This window comes from Pinus tabuliformis, chromosome X, assembly GCF_031772625.1.
Source record: "Pinus tabuliformis cultivar Carrire ecotype Pingquan chromosome X, CPIR1, whole genome shotgun sequence".
Lineage (NCBI taxonomy): Eukaryota > Viridiplantae > Streptophyta > Pinopsida > Pinales > Pinaceae > Pinus > Pinus tabuliformis.
The window spans coordinates 933,683,526-933,708,728 of NC_142308.1; the positions used below are offsets into that span (position 1 = coordinate 933,683,526).

Consider the following 25,203-nt stretch of genomic DNA (forward strand, 5'->3'; position numbering starts at 1 on the left):
GCTATTTGCCGAAGTTGTATTACATGTTCACAAACAGATATTTGGCATGTAAACCCCTTGATTAAGTCAATAAAATTCTGGCTGTGCCTTAAAATATCTCTGTTATAAGTGTTTGTTTATTTTTCATTCAAAATGTTCGAAGAAAAACTTCCACACAAAGTGTTTGTCAAAATTCCTAAAAGAGAATTTAATATTTTTGCGAGTTGTGCTAGCATATTTTAGCAATTGGATATTACAACTTGAGCCATTGTGTCCATTTATCAAATGCAAAGAAATAAAGATATCCTTCTAAACATTTATTCAAAATTACTAAATTTGAAACAGAAATTCTAATAGATGTACACTTGCTTCAAGAAAATAGGAGCATTCAATTTCAAATATCCAATGTTCCATTATATAAGGCAGCTAGAAGTAGCATGAGCAAGATGGTCATTTAATATTTACTTCTATTACAAAAATCAAAATGATGTGGAAACCATTACATACTATGTACAGGCACAACCCCTTCAGGGAAAGCTTGGAACCCATCATAGGATTTGATTATATCCTTCTGAGGTGTCAAGAAAACGTAGCCTTTGTAGTCATCAAGATTCTCTATAAGATGATAATGGTTGAAAGAGTTCCGCCTTCCTTGGATCTGCATCCGCAAAATACTTCATAAGTCTACAAATATGTTGGAAAACCCTCCAAACAAACAGTGCAAAGATAGCCTTTGTTTCCTAATATGATGAAACTCAAAAGAGTTCTATCTTCACAGATCGTCGTTTCTAACATACATTGGCATATGCTGTCCAAAATAACAGATCATTACTCTAAAAAGGTTTGAAATTTGTTGGACATATCTTATCCAGAATGGCTTGACTGACAAGTTCATAGTCAAAATAAAAATGATATTTCAAGCTAGGAGCAAGAGAGAATACAAGCATATTATGGCTGTCCTAACTCATAACAGAATATCATCGCATCCTGATACTGTAGAAAATTAGGATAGAATTCTGCACAATTGCCTCCAATTTTCCACTACCATATTTTAGGTTGGAAAATATGACCTTTTATGAGTTACAAGAATGCCCCTGCAAAGAATAGCCAAGCCCTTAGCTTCTGCATCAATTTTGGTTGATCACTTCAGAATGTTACTTATTGAAAAAAAAGAGAATTTACATGCAAGCCCCAAGGAATCAGTGATATCAAAATGGATTTAGGAATTTGCCACGGCAATTTTATTTTAAGAAACAATTGAGGTATGCCTCGATTGTGTCAAGAAAACTTACAATAATTTCATACCAGTTCCCCTTCACTTTCAAACAACCGGAATCAAATCTATAGTATTCTAATTTCTGTATTGACAAACCATCAAGTTATAGATGACATTAAACATCATAACTAGATAAAGAAACAGGAAGGCAGGCACAGAAGGTTTAGGGTTTATGCTGGGGTTCATATTGATGCATTGAACAGGAAATGGCACCAAGCATGAGTAAGGGTTATCTCTGGATGAGACTACCTCCTCATCAACAGTTTCAGGGTAACACAGATCAAAAGGAGACCGCAATGCAACAGGGAATGGAGGAAATAGTGGTGTTGCAAGTCCCATCTCTGCCTTTCCAAACCCAAAAGCCTCCCATCCAAAGAAAAGATGCACCCAAGCAATCGCCTGCTCTAAGAACGTTGATGTACTGATATTTTGGATAATGGAAAGAGTGGGGGACTTATGAAAGCATGCCCTGATTGCGTACTTCAATGGGAAGAAACTGGCCCTTCCAGATCTCGGCCCATGGATCGGGAAAACATGGTTCAAGGCAGTTTCAGGTAAAGTACAAATCTCTCCATTAAGCAGAGAGTTCTCTTCTCAAAATCTGCTGCAGACAAGGAAGCAGTGTTGAAGGAAAGACCATGGCCCTTCCAAGGCATGGAACTGGTTCTCATGGAGTTGAACGAATGCTTCAGTTCCAAGAATGCATCGAAGGACAAGATTTTCCTTGGGGTTTGCCACGTAGGGCTTCTCCCCTACACCAGGGCTGTTGGGAGCAGAGGTAGGAGCACGAAGCACCGATTTCTAAAAGACTACAGGAGCGAAGTGTTTCAAGAGAAGTTTTTATATAATATATAATTTAACACATTTTGACACATACATATTCAAATAAATCATGCAGAATGATGAATTAGATGCAGAAAATATGAATTTGGGATAACACTTCAGATCCAAAAATGCATGGAAGGACAACCTTTTCCTTTGGTTTGCCTCCTAGGTCTTCCCCTGAACCAAAGTTCTTGGGAGTACGAGTGTTAAACGACAATTTCCAAAAGACTCTAGGAGTGAAGCATTCTGGGGACATTTTTTATATAACATATAATTTAATATATTTTGGTGGACATGTATCCAAAAAAGCATACAGAATAGTGGATTCACTGTAGAATATCTGAAAACATAGATTTTTGTAGTAGATTAACAATACTCATTAAAGCATCAACCATTTGGTATGCAAATAACATCAACCATCTAGCAGTTATAGCATTATCATAAAATGATCAACCATACATCAACCTTCAAGTTTCAAGTTTCAACAAATAACATTTTCCATCAACAAACTATAACAAAAAAAATTAACCATGAAATGAAACAGAGCATCATGACCAAAGAGTTGTAATATAAAATCAATAATTCAAACTTAAGCATTAAATTCTCATACTATGTTGCAAGAAATGGGTGAATAGGGGCTCTCCCAGTACCCAAAATGGCCTGAAATGCCGAAACGCCTCTGAAACAGCTCGAAATGCTAAAACGGCCCCAAAATGGCTTTGAAACACTGCCAGACTGAAGCAACAAAACTTAAGAGTGTTTGCGCTTTTAACATAAAATATACAAATGTATTTATAAATAATATTTTATTAATATATAAGATGCACAAGGATGTTGAATGTTACAATGAGGCCCTGCTTATATACTTAGGGAAGTGTCCTTTCATGATTGGGCATTTCTTTTAGACATGCCTTTTCACTTAACTAATGACTGTTTAAGATGATCATTAGGCAAGATGTACAAGGATGTTGAATGTTACAATGAGGCCCTGCTTATATACTTTGACAAGTGTCCTTTCATGATTGGGCATTTCTTTTAGATATGCCTTTTCACTTAACTAATGACAATTTAAGATAATCATTATTTTGATTATTTATTATTTATTATTTATTTATTTTATTAAATATAATTTATATTCGTAACATTGCCCCTTCCTTCAAAAGCTTTGTCCTCAAAGCTTATCGTTGACAATTTTCTTCACCTTAATCGCTAACAATTTTCTTCACTTTGCTCACATCATTTTTAATAAATGTAACTGGTCACTGGTACCAATTCTTTTCACTTTGCTGTATATATATATATATAAGGTAGCTTTATAAAAAATTAATATAAAGTGACTTTATATTTTTAATAAAGTAACTTCAATAGTTTTCATAAAGCACCTTTATAGTTCATTAAAATTATTTATATGTATTACTAATAGTTCATTCTTACGGTCCTGTCCCATTTTAAATTCATCTGTGTGGTTAAATCTGAGAACTTGACAACCTGGAATGGAACAGATGTTCACAATATTCCTCATCCTTGCTAACTTGGTTAAGCATAATATTTCTTCCTTTCTTCTTGGACTGTCGATGAAGCAGGAGGAGCACGAGAATTAACTATGTTCGCAGGGGACAATTCTCGGTTCACTACAATCTTCACCGGTTTTGTGGTAGACGTTGACTGCTTGTCTTCGGATTTGTCATCATTATCTGTCGGCAAATTCTCCGTCGCCACGGAAGCAGTTCGCACGAGCTTAATTGAATGCCTTTCTGATGGACTCGTAACCTTTGACGGGAGATCAAATCCATTCGACGGAAGTCAGTCAGTATATTAATGGATACTCATTGCAATGTGCTCATAATCAATGGCAGCCTTCGAGTCCTTCCTTTTATCCATGAGATCTTTGGGCTTACCAATGCAGGGATGCTTTCCGGGAACAGGTTTTACCCTAACAACTCTCGGCACTAGGGACCTCGGTTCCAACTTTTCAACATAGATGAACTACCCTAGTTGCAATTTATCCGCCAATATAAGCTCGTTATTGTCGTCATTTAACGAAAAGTAAGTGGAATGCGGAGAATTGGAGACCTTTATGTAAAAACCTTTGTTTGGCCAAAGCTCGCTCCCTGCGAGGACAAGTATAATACTGATGACCTATAACAACACCGAACGATACTCTCCACCAGCCCTCACTTCAGAATTCATGTGTTGTAAGAGCTTCAATAGTATTCCCAAGGTCAATGGTGTTGGAAAATCAAAGATATTATATTAGGATTTGATTCTCCTTTCTTGATAATTACTTGTGTGTGTTAGTTTCTTTTACTTTTTGTTATCTTATCTTTCATCAAGCAATTATACATACATGAAGATCACAAAACAAGAGACACAAGATATAGGCACATGCCAGGGCAAAACCCCCCTCGAGGGGAAAACCCAGTCAAAGTAATTCTTCCTTTCAATAGTATTCTTTGAGACTCTTCACCCTAGACCAAGACCAGACTTTCCCTCCACACCATGTCAACCTCCAAGATCTTCGACCCCTTCCAGCAACTTCGACTAGGCAGCAGTTCCTAGCAACATGCAGCTTCCGGCAGCAGCAAAACCCTAGGAGACTTCAATCTCCTAAACCAGACCACGAAACAAAGAGAGAGGCACCAAAAGTTCGATTTTCCTCTTCTCTAGAGACTCCCCAAAACTCACACTTATTTCCTCCTTCCGACAGTAGACTTCGCACTTCCCAGCTCTTCTAGAGATATTGAATTGCTTGAGAGAGTGAGAGTTCCAAATGACTTCGACCTCCTCCAACATATAGGCTTCTTGTGAGTCAAATGGGGGTCCTTAGGCCGACTTGATCTTCCTTAGGCTGACATGAAGTGGAGGACACATACTTCATATTTCACTTGATACAAAACATTTTTACATCATCTGAAAACCCAAGAAAGGCCTCTTCAAATGTACAATGACTCTATAAACTCAATATTAATCCTAGGAGTCCCCAATGGGGACTTTGACTAATATAATGATGACCCAAGCATGAAATCCATGCTTTAATAAGTCATTGTTACAATAATAAAAATTATTTTCTTTATTCTTTTGACAAGTACATTAAATAATGACTCAAGTACATTATTAAAGACCGAACATAATTACTTTTTCCAGCACTCCCTCTTAACTAGGGAGGTATTCACAATGTACAAATACAATGGAAGATCTCAAACTATATGAAAACATGAAGAACCTTTAGGCATCGCAATGCCATGGACTAGATTCCTAACCACGGCAATTTATCCAACCAATCACTCAGCAATTTAGGTACCGCGATGCCATGGACTAGATTCCTGACCAGGGCAATCTATCCAATCAGTCACTCAACAATTTAGGCACCGCAATGCCATGGACTAGATTCCTGACCAAGGCAATCTATCCAATCAATCACTCAACAATTTAGGCACCGCAATGCCATGGACTAGATTCCTGACCAAGGCAATCTATCCAGGTGGGACTAAGGTGGACTCAAGCTTTCAGCCCCTCTAGGTACCATCAGGCTTACTTGCTAACCACCAACCCAAACATACAGGTGTGTATCCAAAACCGAGCTCAATAAACAACACCACCTTTTCAATTTCGGGATTCCTGACATCAACACATAGTGTTGGCCTGATGTCTCCCCAGGCAATGCTTCACTCACAAAGCCTCAACAAATCTCTTCCATTCCTTTATCATCAATACAATCACCAATATCTACCAAACCCAGCAGGTTCCTTAGATATTCAAACTTCTTATTAGGAAGAGCCTTTGTCAGAATGTCTACTACCTGTTCGTCTGTCGGAACATATTCTAACTTCACGATCCCATCCTGCACCAAGTTCCTAATAAAGTGGAACTTATTATTGATATGTTTCGTCCTCGAATGAAACACGGGATCTCCAGACATCTTGATACAACTTTGATTATCACAGTTAATCATAGTAGGACCCAGAGACTTTTCAAACAAGTATGTCAGAAGCTTCCTTAACCAAACAGCCTCTTTTCCTACTTCACATGCAGCCACATATTCTGCCTCAACACTACTCAATGCAACAGGATCTTGCTTCCTACTCATCCATGAGATCATAGTAGCTCCCAGACTAAAGCATCCTCCGGTAGTGCTCCTTCCATCGGTCTCACTGCCACCCCAATCAGAGTTTGTGAAGCCATCTAGCTTGACTTCCTTGCTATCAAACTTTAGGCAATGATGTATAGTGCCACGAAGATACCTCAATATATGTTTGGCAGTTATCCAATGATCGAGGCTCCAACTAAAATTGACTAAGAATGTTTACTGCAAAACATATATCTAACCTAGTATTTACCAGATACATCAGGGAACCCACCAACTGGCAATATGAGGTAGGATCCACGAGACTCGAGTTGAAGCTCCTCAAACTTCTTCAGGTTGGTGATCATAGGAGTAATCATCAACTTGGATTCCATCATCCCAAATTTTTGCAATAACTTGATGATGTACTTTCCTTGCCTCAAATATATCTCCCCAGGTCTCTGCCATACTTCTAGACCTAGGTAGTAATGCATCAATCCTAGATCCTTCATCTCAAATTCAACTGCCAACATCTTCTTGCATTCTTGAATTCTGTGTTCTACATCAGTGATGAATAGATCATCCACATACAGTACAATAATGAATGGCTCATTATTCACGACCTTGATATTTAGATTTGAATTTGCAATACTCTTCACGAACCCAATCCTAAGAAGGTATGCATCCATTCTTGCATACCATGCCCTTGGTGCCTACTTCAAGCCATATAGAGCCTTCTTGAATTTGCAAACATGAGAGTCCATGCTATTCACTTCAAATCCTTCAGGTTGTTCGATGTACACTTCCTCATCAATGGTCCCATACAGAAATGTGGTCTTAACATCCATTTGATGGATATTCCAACCCATTGTAGCAGCCAATGAAACCAACAATCTAATTGTACATCTAGAAATAGACATAAGGGGTAAGCTAACAATATTATGCTTCTTTATAGTGACATATTATAAAAGGGTCTGCATAGATATATGAGAGATCGATGATATGTTAGCATTCGATGTCTTTCCTTGCATATAGGCTTTTGTGATCAATTATAGAAATGAAATCCATCTCATAAAAAGCTTGTTAATAGCATTTATAGGGTTTTTGCAACTAAGTCTTTAGTATGCTTCTAGAATTTGCAATTCTTAAATGATAGATCTTGATGACTTTGGAAAATCTAGGGTTTGTCAACCCTGGCAAAGTTTTTAATTAGAAAACCCTAGGAACAAAACCCTAACTAATCATTTCCATTGTAAGAAGAAGATCTAGCTCTTGAAAATGAACGAAATGACATCATGCTAATGTGAGAACAAGGTAGGTGAATAGGTATAAGATTAAGAGGGAGCTGACCTTCCTCAAAAAAATAAGTACTTCACATCTCCTCTCTTTAATTACTATTGTTGTTATTTTGTCTACACACTTTTCTTTTTTGTTTTGTCATGGACTTCTAATAGAGTTTGCAGGTCAAAGCAAGAACTATCTAAGCTTTATTAGCAGATGAAAGAATTGGAATAATGCAACCAAGCATGAAGATTTTTCCAAATCTTAATAGACGAAGAAAACAATTTGAAGCATGCATCAAAGAAGTCAATTTGATTACAGCATGAAAGAAAGACTTAATAAAGAAGAAGTTCACTTACCTCAAGGAGCTGTAAAATCTTGGATGGATACGTCATTACTTGAGCTGATTGGATTCGATTCAAGGACACATCAATTGAGTTGGCAGTGCTAATGATGAATACAGATACTACCGATGGTTGAATCTACTTGGAAGTTGGTATGATTTCTTGATAGAGCATGAAGCAAAATTTTGTTGCACTATGAAGGAAGAGAACATGGAAGTTTGTACAATTAGCTATGAAGCAGTTTGGCTCCATAAAATGTTGTGATGGACTATTTGATGACACGTTGGATTCGATATGAAGATTGTCAGAAAACCAGGAAGGTTGAAGCTCGTTATGATGTGATGCAGATAGGAGCCGAGAAGCTACAATGGATCCCCACAACACAAATAAGTAGTCGATGCATGGATGAAGTTCATTTTCATGGCAAAGGATGAGTATTTTTTAGACAAGCTTAGGCTTGTGGTTATCTCCTCCGTGGCTGAGAGAGAGTCAGGATCTTCTCCTTGGTTAAGAGGGAGTGAGGGTGGACATCGTGTTCTCCATGTGTCACATACTATGGTCAGGACTAACAACTGTAATCTTAGTGCAAGAACACTGGTAGGGAGAACAGTGGATTGGATAAGCATCAAGGACGTATATTCTTTAGTCATGTATTAAGGTTGAATATGATTAACATCTTAAGTTGGATACATGGACTTGGTAAAAAAATGGTCTAGAGGACGTACTTTTCCTTGGATTAGGAAATCGTCCTATGAGGTCATATCTTGGAAACACCCGAGTGGGGTATGTGCCTTGAGAGGCGATGGTGTCCAAATTTATGCCTCCCAGCATTGTGCTCTAATCTAGTGGAGAGATAGAGCATACTTGTCAAGGCCTTGGTATTTTGACAATGTTGGTTATGATGATGTAAATCATCATTGATGCTTATCAATCTGGATCCTTTCTTATATGAATATTTCAACTTGAGAATATCTTGTTGAGTCATTATGAATACCTCCCTAGTTAAGAGGGAGTGTTGAAATTGTAACTAGCGTCGGCCTTTATAATGTAATGAAAAATATATCAATAATGTACTTATTATATGATTCATTATTATATTTTATTTTTGGTAAGAGCATGTTCTTCATGCTTATAGAGTCAAAAAGATTTCATTATGAGTCAAAGAAAAATGTATTTGAGTCATGCCCCATCTCGACATTTGTAAGAAAAGAAATCTGATTTTTATGTTCAGTCAAAAGTCTACAAAAATGTCAAGTCGGCGTGGGCCTCCAAGAAACACCTATTTGACCTCCTAGACAGTTATATATAAGAGGACAGTTCGACCTACTTGGGACATCACATCAAATCATACAACAAGAAGTACATCTAAACCATGCAAAGGAGAACAAAAAGCAGATTTCAAAGGAGAGAGAAATGAAGTCAAAGAAGAGATAATTTTGCTTGATCGAATTTCGGACTTGAAGGCCAAATTTTTCTGTGCTACTGCAGACCCGAAATTTCAAGAGTTGACCAGATTTGGGACAGTTTGACCATCATTACTTTTGACATTGGAGGTGACTTGGAGGAGGGTTTGACTTGGCATTTTTGGTGGAACTTTTGGTCTTGGTCTTGGTCTTGGATATCTCATTTTGATCTAATTCTATAAGAAGGATTGTTGGGTTTTCCCCCTTATGGGGTTTTTCCATGGCTTGGAGCCTAAGTTTTGTGTCTCTTGTCTCTTTTTTTTTCTTGAAAGATTGAACATTTGTATAATTGCTTGATGAAGAACACTTGATGATGAATTGTTGGAGGAATTTTGACAGTGATAAGTGGCAACCCTCCATGCCCTAAGTGTGTCTTCATCGAGCAGCACAAGTGGGAAGAAGTCCCTAAGAGTTGCGTCCTTGAAGGACTAAGGAACAGCTAGTGGGCAAGAAGTCCCAAAGGAGCTGAGGAGCAACAGTGGGCAGTTGAGAGTTGTTCACAAATGAAGTTGTGAACAACTCAAAAGAAGACCCTAAGTGTTGATGCATTAATGGATGAATGGTCAGCTAAAGGGCAGATTGGATCAGTGTTCAGTGACCTAAAGGAGTCGGTTCATTGATAGATGCAGGTTGGTTTGGATGTAGATCGAGAGTCGAAGGACCGAGCAGGTGTGTTCAGGATACGACTAAGAGGAGCTAAGAGAGTGCAGACGGTTAGTGTATCTTGTTCAGGCAATTTGGTTGTCATAGTTGTTGACACCAAGTCCTAGTCATAGTCTTGTATCAGTGGATGTATGAGAGCCATTATCCCTAGTACATGAGCCCTAGACAGTTATATTATAGTTTGTTAATATAACAAAGTTAGGGAGTTAAAATTTATAAGTTGTCTATATTGTGCATGTGTTGATTTATTGTTGTATTTTGTTTCGTTATCCAAAGTAGTTTGTTGTTGTATTTTGTTTCGTTGTCCAAAGTAGTTTGTTGTGGTATTTGGATTAGTAGTGTCATAGATTCTAAGATCCTAACCTAGATTCTAGTACCGTGGAAAAATAACATTCTGAAGGGCTAGATACCCTCTTCCTAGTGCTAACTGAGCCTAATGTAGTATTTCCTTAAGAGGCCTCTATTAAAGTCATGCTCCCAGCTAAATTGAGGAGTAAATCAAGCTTATCTCCAAGATGGGGGCTCTCTCACTCTCTGAGTGGAGTGAATGTTATAGCTATCTACTTGCTGGTAGATAAGGGAGTAACTATCGCGGCTCCATAAGGGTGTGTCCAAGAATCAGGTTGTCCATCATGTGAATCACTCAGCAAATCTGTTACTACGCGCAGATTTGAGGGGGCAATGATTAAGGAAATCCCAAAATTCAAGGTGAAAGAAGCTGGAAGTAGTAGTCCATATGGGGGCACCTTGGACCTGGACTCTTTCCCAAGACCTTGGGTCTAGGTTAGAGTCTTAAAATCACTGACGCTACCAAAACCAAGAATCTCAACCATAAACTACTTTGCACAGCAGAAAGATAAAGCATTAAATCAATACGCACAATGACACATAGTTTTAAACAAAATTGTACAATAATGTACAATCACCAATCTTCGTTATATTAATCCAAATCTGATAAATACAATAGTCTATGGTTACAAGATACAATGACAAACTTGGTTGCAGCACTCTATGTCATATCTTGTCCTGTCGGTCCGTCGCACCCATACTACTCACTAGTAGTGCCTTAGTCCATCAAGGCCACTACACATCAAGACTCAGATTTGAGGGGACAATGATTAAGGAATCCTAAAAGTCAAGTCGAAAGAAGCTGGAAGTAGTAATCCATATGGGGGCATCTTGGACCTGGACTCTTTCCATTTCCTTGGCCCCTCTCAACAGTGGTTGGAAAGATAGAACGAAGCAACCCTTATAGGGAATGGTAAAGCTAAGAAATCAAGCTCATACCTTTGGACTCATCTCTGCCCGGAACTGCACAATGGGGTCAGGATGCGCTGAAACAGTGCTTGGTGAGGATTCCTTGTCGACTTTTGAGTTCTTTCTGGAAATACCATTTTTTCACGATTCAACCCACTTGGTAAGACCTTTCTCTGGTGGTAACCACTTTGGGATTTTATGCCTAGATCTTGTAACATCCCTCATAAATAGCTCATTTCCAAAATTTTCTGATGTTTATTCCTTCTAGCCTTCTTCACCTGTCAGTTATGTTCCCTCAGGAAAGAGGAGCAAAAATGTGTCCAACTTTGGACACCTATCTAGCAAGCTTGAGATGCCATACATACAGGTAGAATATTATCTGAGGAGGCAGTGCATGGTTGTAACCCTTCTCGAGAGTTTGGTCTCCTCTCTATCTAGTATCAACCTGTGTGCTGATATTTCTGACATTGAATGTGAATATTTTTGTTTTATGTTAATCTCAAAAAAACTAGCAATCAAAGTCATTACCAATGGCATTAGAATTGCTGAGATCTATTTACAACAGCAAAGGAGCTTTACCATTAAGTGTAAGTAACCTGATTCTATTTGCTGAGAATTTCAGATTGTAGCGTAACATTCATAACCTATTTGTAAAATCCAATAGATCAGGATTTGCCAACACTCATAACCAAAAACCTCAGTCTTTATGGGCAGCAATATCCAACCCACAGTAGAGTGCAAGACATACTAGGATCTTCATTCTGCAGATAGGTGTTGGTATAAAATATTTTCAAAAAATAAAAACCAATAATTTAATTGTCTTGACATGTTCAGAAAAGAAATATTAAACTGATAAAATTGAGTATTACCCAAAAAACTATCATACTGAATATTTTGTATATAATTCCCTTTAAATTCTATATGAAAACAAAACCTTCACTACCATCTACTAAATTGTCACTGATTTAACTATACATGTTGTCCTTACGATAAACAGCAAACTACCACCTTCACAATCATTCATAATAAAAATTGGGAACTGTACAAATGGAGAAAAAAATTGTCTTACCGGCATTCCAGGCATATTAGCTAAAATCTTATGCTTGTTCTTCTTGGTCATCTGGTAGTAACTGGCAACATCTTTTGATTTCCCAGCACAAGATATCCAACAATATTTTGGTTAGAAAATTATGATGTTCAACATTGAAAGAAAGAAAAATCAGGGAAGAGACAGAAAACGATAAAAATTAATTGGTGCTTCTGTAACTGTGTTGATACAAATTGGGAGAGTAAACCATTATGAAGAAGCCAAGCAGTATTCAGAATTAAACTGACAACAATCAAAAAAGACTCTTACACTTCCAGCAAAGATATTTGTATCTTTTATTGGCCCAGCATATTAATACAACGTACTAATACTCCAAATCAAACCATTGACAACAGAAAGTCCAAATTTATTGACTCAATTTAAATATTTTCAAGGCTTTCATGATCATAAAAATGTTCCCAAATTTGCAGTTCTTTTCTTGTAAGTTTGTTGCGATATTTTTTGTGTACATTACGTGGTTCTTTAGAATGTTGTATGCTTCAGCCTTAGCATACTCTGCGGTACATGTGTTTTCTAATTTACTCTCTGACTTTGCTCACAGCTCTCAAGAAGAAAAATTTTTCTGTTTGAAATACCAAAACCAATCTTCTTAGAAGGAATTAATACATATTACTATATTAGCACTCCAGGACTGATTGTTGAAAAGTGGGGCAGCTATGGGACGAATTTCTCATAGAAACCCTAAGACCCTAAAGGAAGCCCATCTCGCCCCAAAGGAAATATTAATATTCATGTGTTGGGCACGTCTCATTATTATTTTACAAGGAAAAATTGTTTGGGGCAAGCAATCTATAAATCGTGTGAAAATATATTTAAATGCTATTTGATTTTTTAGCTTTCCCTCCAAATACTCAAGTCAGCCTAATGTCGGCCTGCCCTAGGGGACGCGTCCCTTCACTCAAAGGATAAACTATAAATTGGGTGCCTTAGCTTGTCAAAAGAGTATCACATCTCTATGGCTTAGTCTTCTTTGAAGATTTGCATCTGTGGCAGGCTCGCATACTATTGGTGATGGACTTCGCTATAATGGATTCACTCTACTATGTGATGAAGCACATTGCTTTGAGGCTTGTCTATATAGCAGTGGCTTTGAGGCTTATCTATATCGCAGTGGCTCTGAGGCTTAACTATATCGCAATGGTTCAATTGGCTTGTTCGCATATGTCTGTGGCACAATATACAGTGGCTCGGTTCTATAACGCTACACAGTGGCACTCATTGATATCTGGACTCGCATTACATCTATGGTCTGTGGTTCGCATTACGTATGTAACTACTAAGTTTATTACTGTGGCATTACATTTCTCTTACAGTGGCAACGCATCATCGATGGCAACGCTTCTCTTTATTGTGGCTCGTTCTAAGGCTAGGGTCTGTACGCAGTGGCACGTTGACTCGTATGTCTCTGTGGCCAGTGGATCTCATACTTTTGTGGATCAATCTATGGTTCGCATTAAACTGACAGCATTCCCATACTCTAAGGTAAATTATATATATTTTGCCATCGCTATGTGGTTGTGTGTGGCATTGCATATGTGGCATCGTATTACAACAACAGTGACATAGATCTACCATACTCTGAGGTAAACAATATATATTTTTAATTTTTGTGGCTAACTATTTGATATAAGGTAGCATTCTATATTACAGTGAATTGGAGAGACAATTGTAATCTTCATTTCTTTGACCTAGACAAATGACAGTAATGTATATGACAAGAACCTTCATATATGAAAGAGCACTCATAGTATAGCAGTGACAGTAATCTTGACATTACAGTGACCTTTATATAGCAGTAAGCTTCTTGTATGACAATGGCAGTAACCTTGTATGGACAGTATCCTTGTTGATATTGTGTCAATGCCATCACAAAAGTGACCTTGTTATTAAGTTATATGATGACATGGACACGGTAGGTATTGCATAACAGCGATGTATGTATTCTTCAGATATGTTACATGGGACAAGAAATCTTGATACACATTTGACAGTGTTCTTCTACAGTACATATGACAGAGATCTTCTATAATACATGTGACAGTGATCATGATAGGATTCATGTGGCAGTGACCTTATAATAGCAGTGACTTATTATGGATTCATGATGGCAGTGAATCTACATGGCAGTGACACTATAGTAATCTATGATTGATATTGCAGAAGCTTTCTTGGACTCATTTGGTTATCGGAAGTCAGTTCACAATCGAAGCTGTGAATTGACTTGGATTACCCCTAGGATGCCTGGTGTAATGATATATCTCACTATGGATGTACTTTGTATCTCAGTTGAACATTTAATGAATATCTAAGAGAAGAAGAATCTGGTTGGGGTTTCCCCCTTGTGGGGTTTTGCCCTAATCTCTGACCTAAATCATGGTGTCTCTATCTTTGCATGTTTTTCTTCTACTATTCTTTATTGTTCCACTACAATGTTAATGTTTATTAAACTTGGCAACTAGGGCCAAACTTCACATTGGACAGCTCATATGAGGCAGCTCATATTTTTCTTGGATTCCTCTCTCCGAGAGGTGTAGGATTGATCTAAAGATCATCCTATTCTGACATGTACAAATGAAGTTATGAATTTATTTTGATTATGGACAAACTGTCAAGGTCAGCCAGCAAACTCATGTAGGCTCAAAAGCCCAACAGTCATGTCTATTCATCCTCAACATTTGCCTATAAATACATGATGCCTCCTCCTCATTTGGACACACTTCACTCACTCATCTTCTCTCTCCTACTTTGATTGGGTACGAAAATCAGAAGCTGCTCTCCACACGTGCGAAGGGAAGGGAGGGTTTTTCTGTTTCAGCGTTGACCAGAATTGACCGAAAATTTCAGAGGCTGTTTTGACTTGCGTTGACCAAGCGTTCACCTGTTTTGATGTGGTTTTGAGTGGAGGATTTCTGTTCTAGCAGGCCGCAGTTTTGGGCAAAAAAACTGAGGCAATCTGACCTCCTGTTTGACCAGCATTGACTGTACTAGGGCTGGCTGCAGCATTGACTTTTGTTGACCAGTTTTGACTGGACTTTTTTAGAATGTTTTGGGTTGATAAGATTTGCTGTTGGAGGCCAAAGTTAACTGGGTTTGACCAAGCTGAATTGAGGAAGAAATCTGTCGTGTTGACCAGCGTTGAATTTTTGGTTAGGGCTTTCTGTTTCTGCTGTTTGACTGATCAGATTTTCACTATAATTGGACAAGTGAATATTATACATTGTACTCTCTCTCTGCTGAAACTTTGAAGAATTATAAGAAGAATTGATCAAGGGTTTCCCCACATTGGGGCTTGTCCCTAGTTGGTGCCATATCTTGTGTCCTCTTGTCTTGGCTAGTCTTCTATTGTTATTGTTTATATTCTATCTACATTTTACTATCATGTTGATGTGATTGCTAAACTGGATATTGATATTGAGCTAATAAAGAAATTGAAGTAAAATTGTTCTTAGCATAGAACATATCATTGTTATCCTAAAATTAACAATGTTATTGTTCTTTATACATAATTGCAAATGATGTTATGATGTTATGAGGTGAACGTAACATGTAAATGATGAAAAAATTGTAAATGCAATTATCTAAAACAAAGAACAATCTAGCCCTAAGAAAATTAACAGTGATGGCCAATAGTAAATTAGTAATTTTCCATTCTAAATTGAAATGATAAAGATCAATATTAAATACTTCAAGCCGGTCTCTCTTTTGGAATCAAAGTTGTTGACACTCTGCCACCTTCCAAAATAATAAGAATCATCAAACAACTCTTACAATGAAAAAAATATAATTAGGTAACTTCCATTGCATCCTAGCATGTCTATATCAGAAGAACTTTTCAAGAAGTTGGGTATATGGTTTCTAGACTAGAAAGCATTCAAAGTAAATCTATAAAAATGTAGAACGGAGCAAAATGCAAAAAAGAATTCAATGATACATCAACTCCAAAACGAGAATAGCTTACCACTCACACAGAATGAACTTATCAAAAGTTCATCTTGATTGATCCAACATCAACAATATATTTGCAAATGAACCTCGCATCAAAAGCTCAAATTTTCACACCAACAGTTCATGGATACATGGGCGCCTTACTCCAATTCCATCACGTTCTTTTCCGTGAATTTTATCATATGTTTTGACCTAGATGGGGTGCATCCTACTTGTGTACATGTGTCATCTTTGTCGATCCCATGGAGTAGTGCACCCCCACTTGAGAGGACTCATGGAGGATGAAGTAGTTTTTTGACACATGGTATCCACTCTTGACTAGTGTACCCTACTTGAGATGGTACTTTTTAACTTGACTTGAACTCTAGGCGAGCTTTTCTCTATGTTGACCTACACTCTAAGCAAGTTTTTCTTCATGTTGACTTGCACTCCTAGAACCTATGCCAAAGAGAAGAGCTCTTTGCATAAAAGCCACCCCTCCAAGTGTGAAAAGATGCCAAATGAAGTAGGGCACTTCACCAATAGAGTCAAGTAGCCACCAAAATGATGAAATCACATCCTCAATACATGTGCACAAAGGCTAATGCTCTAATATAATGATAGTCTGCTTCCAAATACTCTCTGGATAATTAAGTCACTATGAACATGTGTACCATTGAGGGAATGCACTCCATCAAAGTGCTATACCAAAGATGTCCTCCCTGGCAAAACCTTAGCATGATAACAGCAACAACAAAAATCTCCACCTGGGATTGAACCTAGGGAGCATCACCATCAATGGACTAATACCACAAATACATCATCCAACCTTAGGAAAATGATATATCATTGAAAAAACATCTATAGCAACCCCCTTGTAACTCAAACTTAGGAAAAAGTACATCCACAAGGGTACTAACATCATCAAACACATTCACCCTATGTGATGTCTAATATCACAATGTTATATCACCTAGGAAAATCACACCAAGGCAACATGCATCACCCCACAATAGCAAAATCATAGAAGAAAGGGGCATAAGAAAGTGTTAGCTTCATCCAATCATCAAGTATGTCCCCATCACACACCCATTACTAGAGGACAATGTAGAACACCCCCTCCTAGCAACATCAATAACGTAATATCACTATCACGCAAGATCACTAGGAATGCTCCAGGTAGAAGATGACGCATGAAATAGCATGAATCCATATGTAAAGGGAGTGACCCATCATGTTGAGAAATATAGCTTGAGCATGAGCTTCATGCAAAAATTAGGTGTGAACATGTAGTGTGTTGAATTTTCCTTGGCACTTTAGAATCGGGTCTATGTCTAAAGCATGATCACAAACACATTAAAATGCCACAACACAAGCACTTTGCTCAGCGGAAAATGTACAACGGTGAATCAATGTAATACACAACAAATTTTGCAAACCCAAAAATTGTTATATTACAAATTAAATACAACAAACATAGGGCTCTTGTACTAGGGATCATGGCCCTTACAATTAGCCTTGATACAAAGAAAACTAGGACTTGATGTCAACAACATATGACAACCAATCTACCCTTGAACAAGACACACTTGACTTACTTTTTGAAGGAGCACTCACACCAGCCCTTTTAGTCCACATACCTTGAACATTAGGCAATTCCTTTGCCACCTATACTCGAAGAGTATAACGCTGCTCCAATAGCTTTGCCTCTGCTACTCACAAGTTCTTTTATTGCTTCAAAATGGTTTGCATCTTCAGCTCATCACTCTGTCTCTAATACTCCACTTGTTCCACCAAGGGTAGCTATACTTAGGCTCTACCACGTCTGCCCTCCAACAATCTGGTAGTTGCTCCTTCGATCATTGTTCTTATGGTCTTCAATGCTTGCCCTCTGTCAGTCCTTGTTACTCCGAGAAGACTAAACTTAGGGTTTCTACAAACACTGCCCTCACACAACAACTTTGCTCCACCAAAGTCACTACTCTTAGGGTCTTACACAGCAACCCAGGGTCTTACACAGCAACCCACTCAACAGAGATTTATCACACAAAATCACAATACTTAGGGCTTCTCAAATCAGCCCATACAGCCCCTTTTGTACACGTCAGGGTGACTAATCTAGGGCACACAAAACAGGTCTACAACACATATTGAATTCTCCCTTGAACTCAACAATCAACACATCCCTGAGCATTGTTGTCCTTTCACACATTCGAGGACAAACTTCACACTCATCACCTAGCAACTAATCTCCTCAGACGTCAACCTCTTTGCAACCCTTCCACAACCCTAATTCACCTCGCCCTCAAAGTCAAACACCTACATACCAGAACATACTTGTGGCCTAACTCTTTAGGCATGTAGCTTTTCAGATCCCAACCTAGAAGGCCTCTTTTTCACTGTGGTGGGTCCTTGAGGGAAATCAAGCCTCCTATCTGCATAGTCACAGGCCCTTCAGCCTTCTTCTTGCACACTTCAAGTCTTCAGTCGTCCTACCACAAAACGGAAGAACTTCAACCTCTTTACCAAACCTCTCTCCACAGAAACTTGGTTGTCAAAACAAAATGGAAACCTCCTTAAGCTCGAGCAAACTCAGAACAGAACAAAAAACTTGCTCCCTTGATGTTGCAGCTTCTTTGAGGCTCACTGATTCACCCTTACTAAACGTCCTCCTGAGATATAGTTGCACTTGGATGGATGTCAAATGGTCTTAATCTCATCTCTTCTTATAGTGTCTCAGGTGGAGTCATTCTTCACCAAGAGTTGTGTCTTGTAAGCCAAGCTGGCTTGAGCATACACATAAAAACCCCACTAATCATAAGAGATAAAATTCCTCCATTTGACTTTTCGCCACTCGATTGAAGCTCTAGGTGCCCCTTAGCCGTTCAAGGGCACCCGTCACGCATCTAATGAATAAACAATTATTTTGTCCTTAGGTCTTTCGCCCATGACTTCGAGCACAAAACCCACCACTTGGATACACTACCCACAAACCACATTTTGTGGGTCAACTCTTCACAAAACCAATACCCCAAGGGTTGTGGGAGTACCTCCCAGGCTACACATTTCAACAATCCCTCTTAGCGAGGAAGCTACTTCCATTGCTCGGAAATAACTCATTATCATCAGCAACACTAGCCCAATCTCTAGCGTCCACCACTGTAGCATACCCTATAGAATGAACCACACTATTCTCAGTGGTGTCCCTGCCTTGATCTCTTCAGAAGTTGATGATTCAAACTTCCATAGGGCAGCTGACAATCGTTCACAGTCTCCCTCTGAAGCTAGACTCCCTCTGAGTCTACACAGCCTCAACTGACTCACCCTGCTTTCCCTCTTGGAAGGTTCTGCTACTGAACTTATGTCCTTCCAACTTCCAAGGTAAGTCCGAGCTGCGGTCGAACAATGGGTCTAATCACTAGAGACCACCGCAACTCAACTCTGCAAGTGATCTCATCCTCCTGATCAAATACCTCACGTGCACATGACTCCAATGTCGGATGTGCAACTTCACAACCCAATGAAGATACTAGTTTGCCATCATCTCATCCTTCACACGAAGCTAACTCGTTCATGCCAAAGCACCCCTTGAGCAATTCCAACAATCTTTGACAAGTCATCGGAAGTCTGTGATCTATAACCTACCACACAACAAATTGTTGTTCACCTGGTTCACCACCAATCCACTAGAACTCCCAGCCTATCTTGTCACTTAGCCAATCAAGACCACATTTCCATGTTATCAGCTAAACCCTCTACTCCATGTTTAGTCAATTTCTTAGCGCCCTCTTAAGTTGCTTAATTGTGCACACTCTAATTCAACCATCCCTACAAAGTAGCTCTAACACCATGTTGAATTTTCCTCGGCACTTCAAAATGAGGTCTATGTCTAAAACATGATCACAAACACACTAAAATGCCACAACACAAGCATTTTGCATAGCAGAAAATGTACAGCAATGAATCAATGTAGTAAACAAGAAATTTTGCAAACCCAAAACTTTTTGTATTACAACTTTAATACAACAAACATAATGCTCCAATACCAAGGATCACGACCCTTACAATTAGCCTGATACAAGGAAAACTAGGGCTTGATGTCAACAACGTATGACAACCAATCTACCCTTGAACAAGGCACACTTGACTTACTTGTTGAAGGAGCGCTCACACCAACCTTTTCAGTCCACATACCTTGAACACCTGGCAGGTCCTTTCCCACCGATACTCATAGAGTATAATGTTGCTCTACTACCTTTGCCTTTGTTGCTCACAAGTTCTTTTGCTTCTTTAGAATGGCTTGCATCTTCAACTCACCACTCTGTCTCTAATAGTCCACTTGTTCCACCAAGGGTCACTGTACTTAGGTTCAACAAGGTTTTCCCTCCAACAATCCTCTAGTTGCTCCTTAGATCATCGTTCTTAGGGTCTTCAAAGTCTGCCCTTTATCAATCCTTATTGCTCCAAGAAGACTGAACTTATGGTTTCTACAAACACTGCCCTCACACAACAACTTTGCTCCACCAAAGTCAGTACTCTTAGGGTCTTATGCAACAACCCACTCAACAGAGATTTATCACACAAAATAATAGTACTTAGGTCTTTTCAAATCAACCCACACACAACCCCTTTTGTACACGTCAAGGTGATTGGTCTAGGGAACACAAAATAGGTTTGCAACACACATATTCAATTCTCCCTTGAACTCAAAAATCAACGCAACCCTAAGCACTACTGTCCTTTCACACATTCAAGGAAAAACTTCACACTCATCACCTAGCAACTAATCTCCTCAGATGTCAACCTCTTTGCATCCCTTCCACAACCCTAATTCACCTCGACCTCCAAGTCAAAAAACTGCAATACCTGAACATGCTTATGACCTAACTCTTTAAGCATGTAGTTTTCCAGATCTTGGCCTAGAAGGCCTCTTCTTCATTGCGGTGGGTCCTGAGGGAACTTGACCCTCCTACCAAAAAACAGAAGAACTTTGACCTCTTTATCAAGCCTCTCTCCATAAAAACTTGGTTGTCAAAAGAGAATGGAAACCTCCTTAAGCTCGAGCAAACTCATAACAGAACAGATCACTTGCTCCCTTAATTTGCAGCTTCTTTGTGGCTCACCGATTCACCCTTACTAGACGTCCTCTTGAGATATCGTTGCACTTGGATGGATGCCAGATGGTCTCAATCTCATCTCTTCTTATAGTGTCTTACGTGGTGTCATTCTTCACCAAGGGTTGTGTCTTGTAGGCCAAGCCGACTTTAGCCTACACATAAAAACCCCACTAATCATAAGAGATAAAATTCTTTCATTTGACTTTTCGCCACTCCATTAAAGCCCTAATGTAAAAATTTCTCATTTCCCACCCCGGTTTTCAGTTTCACCTTATTTCTCCAAAATAGTTAAATGCCCTTTCCCATATCCATACATTCAACAACTGGAAAATAAATTTTGTTGAAAACACAAATTCTGGAAATATTACAGAATGCTGGAAAATGCAGAAATAAATATCAGCACATACAAACAGCCATTCAACACATTTAAACACAGTGATTTTTGGTCAAGGTGACCCTGGAAAAACCCCCTACAACTCTTGGGGAAAACCAGTTCGAAAGCTCTTTCTTATTTCTAGAAAATGCTTTTACAGTGAGAGAAATATTCAGCAAAAATCAGCAAGCAAACTTTTACAACTTATCTCGTTTTTCGTGCCTCACAGCCAACTGGAAAAACTTGCAAACAGCAAAACAGAACAACAATAAATGTTGTACGGCCTCCGCGATTTTGTGCCCAAATTTCAACCTTAAATGTTGTTGTACGGACTGCCTAGAAAAGTGTACGGGCTGCCATAAATGCTATTGTACGGTTTCCTTGATTTCTGTGCAGAAAAACAGCAGTACAGTTGTATGTATTTCTGCCTCGAAAAGCGTGCCAAGGTACAGCCACTTGCTGTACGGCCTCCCTTGAAAAACGTGCCAGCAAACTTCAGACTTTCTGCTCCTCGATTTCTGTGCTAACTTGTTGTACGGCCTCCTTGGAATCTGAACCAAAACTGTTGTACGGCCTTTCTAGAAAATCGTGCCCAAAGTCTGTCTTTCACTGTGTGCTAACTCAGCTGTACGGACTTGCTGAAACGCTGCCTTGGAATGTATGCCAAGCTGCTGCCTCCTTCTCCACATTGTCTAGAAATCTCCTTTGCTCTCTTGCTCTCCTTCTCTCAATCTGCTCATGAAAAAAGTAATGACATTTTCCTCATTTTCCTCCTTTAATCTAACCCTAAGTGACTTTTGGGGAATCCCTAAATCCAATGGCTGAAATAGATTGAGATCTAGGGCTGAGATTAAACGCTCATTTAAATCTCACTTTCTATTTTTTAATTCACCCCACTTTAATAAAGACCCACTTAGTCATTTATTTCCAAAGTCACTTTTCCTTTCTAATTTTACATTGACTTTATTAAAGTCACTTTAAAATTAGACTTTAGTAACTTTATCACTTAAAGTCACTTCTAAATTAGATTTGACTTTATAAAAATTATAAAGTCACTTTAGGAGAAAAATTAAATTCTTTTGGACACTTTTCCCTAGGCCAAAGATCAATGCCTTAGGGAACCACTTGTCCTCCGGTACCAAATTTCAACACTCCCTCTTACCGAGGAAGGTGTTCCTCACCACACCCATCTTGTCTCTGAAGTAGACATGCTTGCTCCGTGGTAAGGCTTTGGTAAGAATATCTGCAACCTGCTCATCAGTGGGAATATACTCAAGCTTCACAGCGCCCTTCTGAACATAGTCTCTGATGAAATGATATTTGATCCCGATATGCTTTGACCTGTCATGAAATACTGGATTCTCCGTGAGTTTAATGCAACTCTGATTATCACAGTAAATCACTCAAGGTCTCAACGGTTGACCAAATAAGCCAAACAACATCTTGCGAAGCCAGATGGCCTCACAACTAGCTAGACTGGCTACCATATACTCTGCTTCCGCTGAACTCAATGCTACTGACTGCTGCTTCCGGCTGAACCATGACACTACTGCCGAACCCAACCCAAAACAGCACCCTGAAGTGCTCTTCCTATCAGAAGCACAACCTGCCCAATCAGAATCAGTATAACCTGCCAATCTCACTCCATCCCCCTGCCTGTAGTCCAGACCATAATCCACTGTCCCCTGCAAGTACCGCAAAATGTGTTTTGCAGCCACCCAGTGAACCTTCCTAGGCTCACACATAAACTGACTCATCATGTTGACTGCAAAACAAATATCTAGTCTAGTGTTGACCAAATACATCAAGGAACCAATCAGCTGCCTGTACAATCTGGGATCCACCAACTCGGAATCCGAAGCATGAAGCTTCTTCCAGTTGGTGATCATCGGTGTCGACATGGGTTTACAATCCTCCATGTGGAATCTGCCAAGGATATCCACAATATACTTCCCCTGCCCCAGGAAGAAATGCCCCTCCTCCTGCCACACCTCCAAACCCAAAAAGTAATGCATCAAGCCGATGTCCTTCATCTCAAACTCCGCCGCAAGATCTCTCTTGCAGTGCTCTATGAGTCTCTTTGCACCTGTAATGACCAAGTCATCCACATACAGCACCAGAATGAGAGGCTCCTCACCTATCACAATATAGTAAAGGTTCGGATCTGGGTCACTCTTTGTGAAACCCATCCCCTGCAAGTATGTATCTATCCTGGAGTACCAACCTCTGGGAGCTTGCTTCAGGCCATAAAGGGCCTTCTTCAGTCTGCACACATGGGACTCCTTCCCACGCACCTCAAAGCCCTGTGGCTGCTCAATGTACACCTCCTCCTGTATGAAGCCATTGACAAATGCAGTCTTCACATCCATCTATGGATCTTCCAACCCATCTCTGTTGCTATCGATATAATGGAGCGGATCGAAGTATATCGAGCCATGGGAGCGAAGGTCTCCTCATAATCAACTCCCTCTACCTGGGAGAACCCTCTAGCCACAAACCTCGCTTTGAATTTCTCAATGCTGCCATCTGCAGTATGCTTTACCTTGTAAAGCCATCTAGAAGTAACCACGGATTTTCCCTCGGGTCTCGGCACCACCTCCCAAACATCATTCTTCATGATAGAAGAATACTCCTCCTGCATGGCCTCTCTCCAGACCTACTGGCTAGCTGCCTCCTCATCGCTAGAAGGCTCAGAGTCAAGGATGCTGGTAGCCATTGCCATATAGCTACAAAACCTCTCAGGTGGTCTACTCTCTCTGACCAGCCTCTTAGGCTCAGCAACAGATGTGGCATCTCTCAAGGTGTCCTGAAGCCACTTGGGCTTCCTCTTCCCTGAGCGCACTTCTCCCATTGGAGAATGAAACTCCTCCTCCTCATCATCATCAGGAGCCTGAACTCCTGACTGTCTGTTTGTTGTCCTCCTGCCTGCACCTGAACCTGTAGAAGCTGAGGTACAGTGTGAACTGTCCATCAGTGGACTCTCTAGTGAACTGCTCTGTGGACTGCTCTGCATGCTGCCCGGAGCACCACCCCTCTGGCTCGGCGAGCCACTACTCACTGATAGACCTGACATCCTCATAGATGTACCTCCAGATCCTCCTGATCCCTGCCCACTGGATCCTTGCGACTGACTCAACTGCTGCTGAGGGTCTAGCTAATCCAGATACTCTAACTCCCGTGACCTCCTAAAAGCCCTGTCCTCCTCGAACTTCACATCCCGCCTGACAACAACTTTCCTCTGTGCGGGAATGTAAATCCGAAAGGCCTTTGAGGTCTCACTGTAGCCCACAAAGATACGCTTCTCTGCGGTGGGCTCAAGCTTGGTCCTCTTCTCCTTGGGTATGTAGGAGTATGTAATGCACCCAAAGATACGAAGATGACCAATATCAGGCTTCTTCCCAAAAACAGCCTCCTCCGGAGTCAAGTGCCCCAAGGCACGATGTGGACTCTTGTTCTACAAATAAACAGCTGTGTTGCAGGCCTCTGCCCACAAGAACAATGGCAACCCTTGATCATGTAACATGGCTTTG

The 25,203-nt window shown here is 39.7% G+C and overlaps 1 protein-coding gene across 4 annotated transcripts in view; it reads right to left on the reverse strand.

Annotated features, from left to right (window-relative positions):
• Positions 1-25,203, reverse strand: part of LOC149142747 (kinase superfamily protein) — a 402,879-nt gene that overhangs the window by 274,727 nt on the left and 102,949 nt on the right. For all 4 annotated transcript variants that reach the window (XM_089447805.1, XM_089447806.1, XM_089447807.1 and 1 more), the window contains exons 7-8: positions 12,221-12,291; positions 487-637 (exon numbers count right to left, since the gene is read on the reverse strand). In XM_089447805.1, coding sequence (XP_089303931.1) covers positions 487-637; positions 12,221-12,291 — 222 coding nt within the window. The remainder of the gene's footprint in view (positions 1-486; positions 638-12,220; positions 12,292-25,203) is intronic.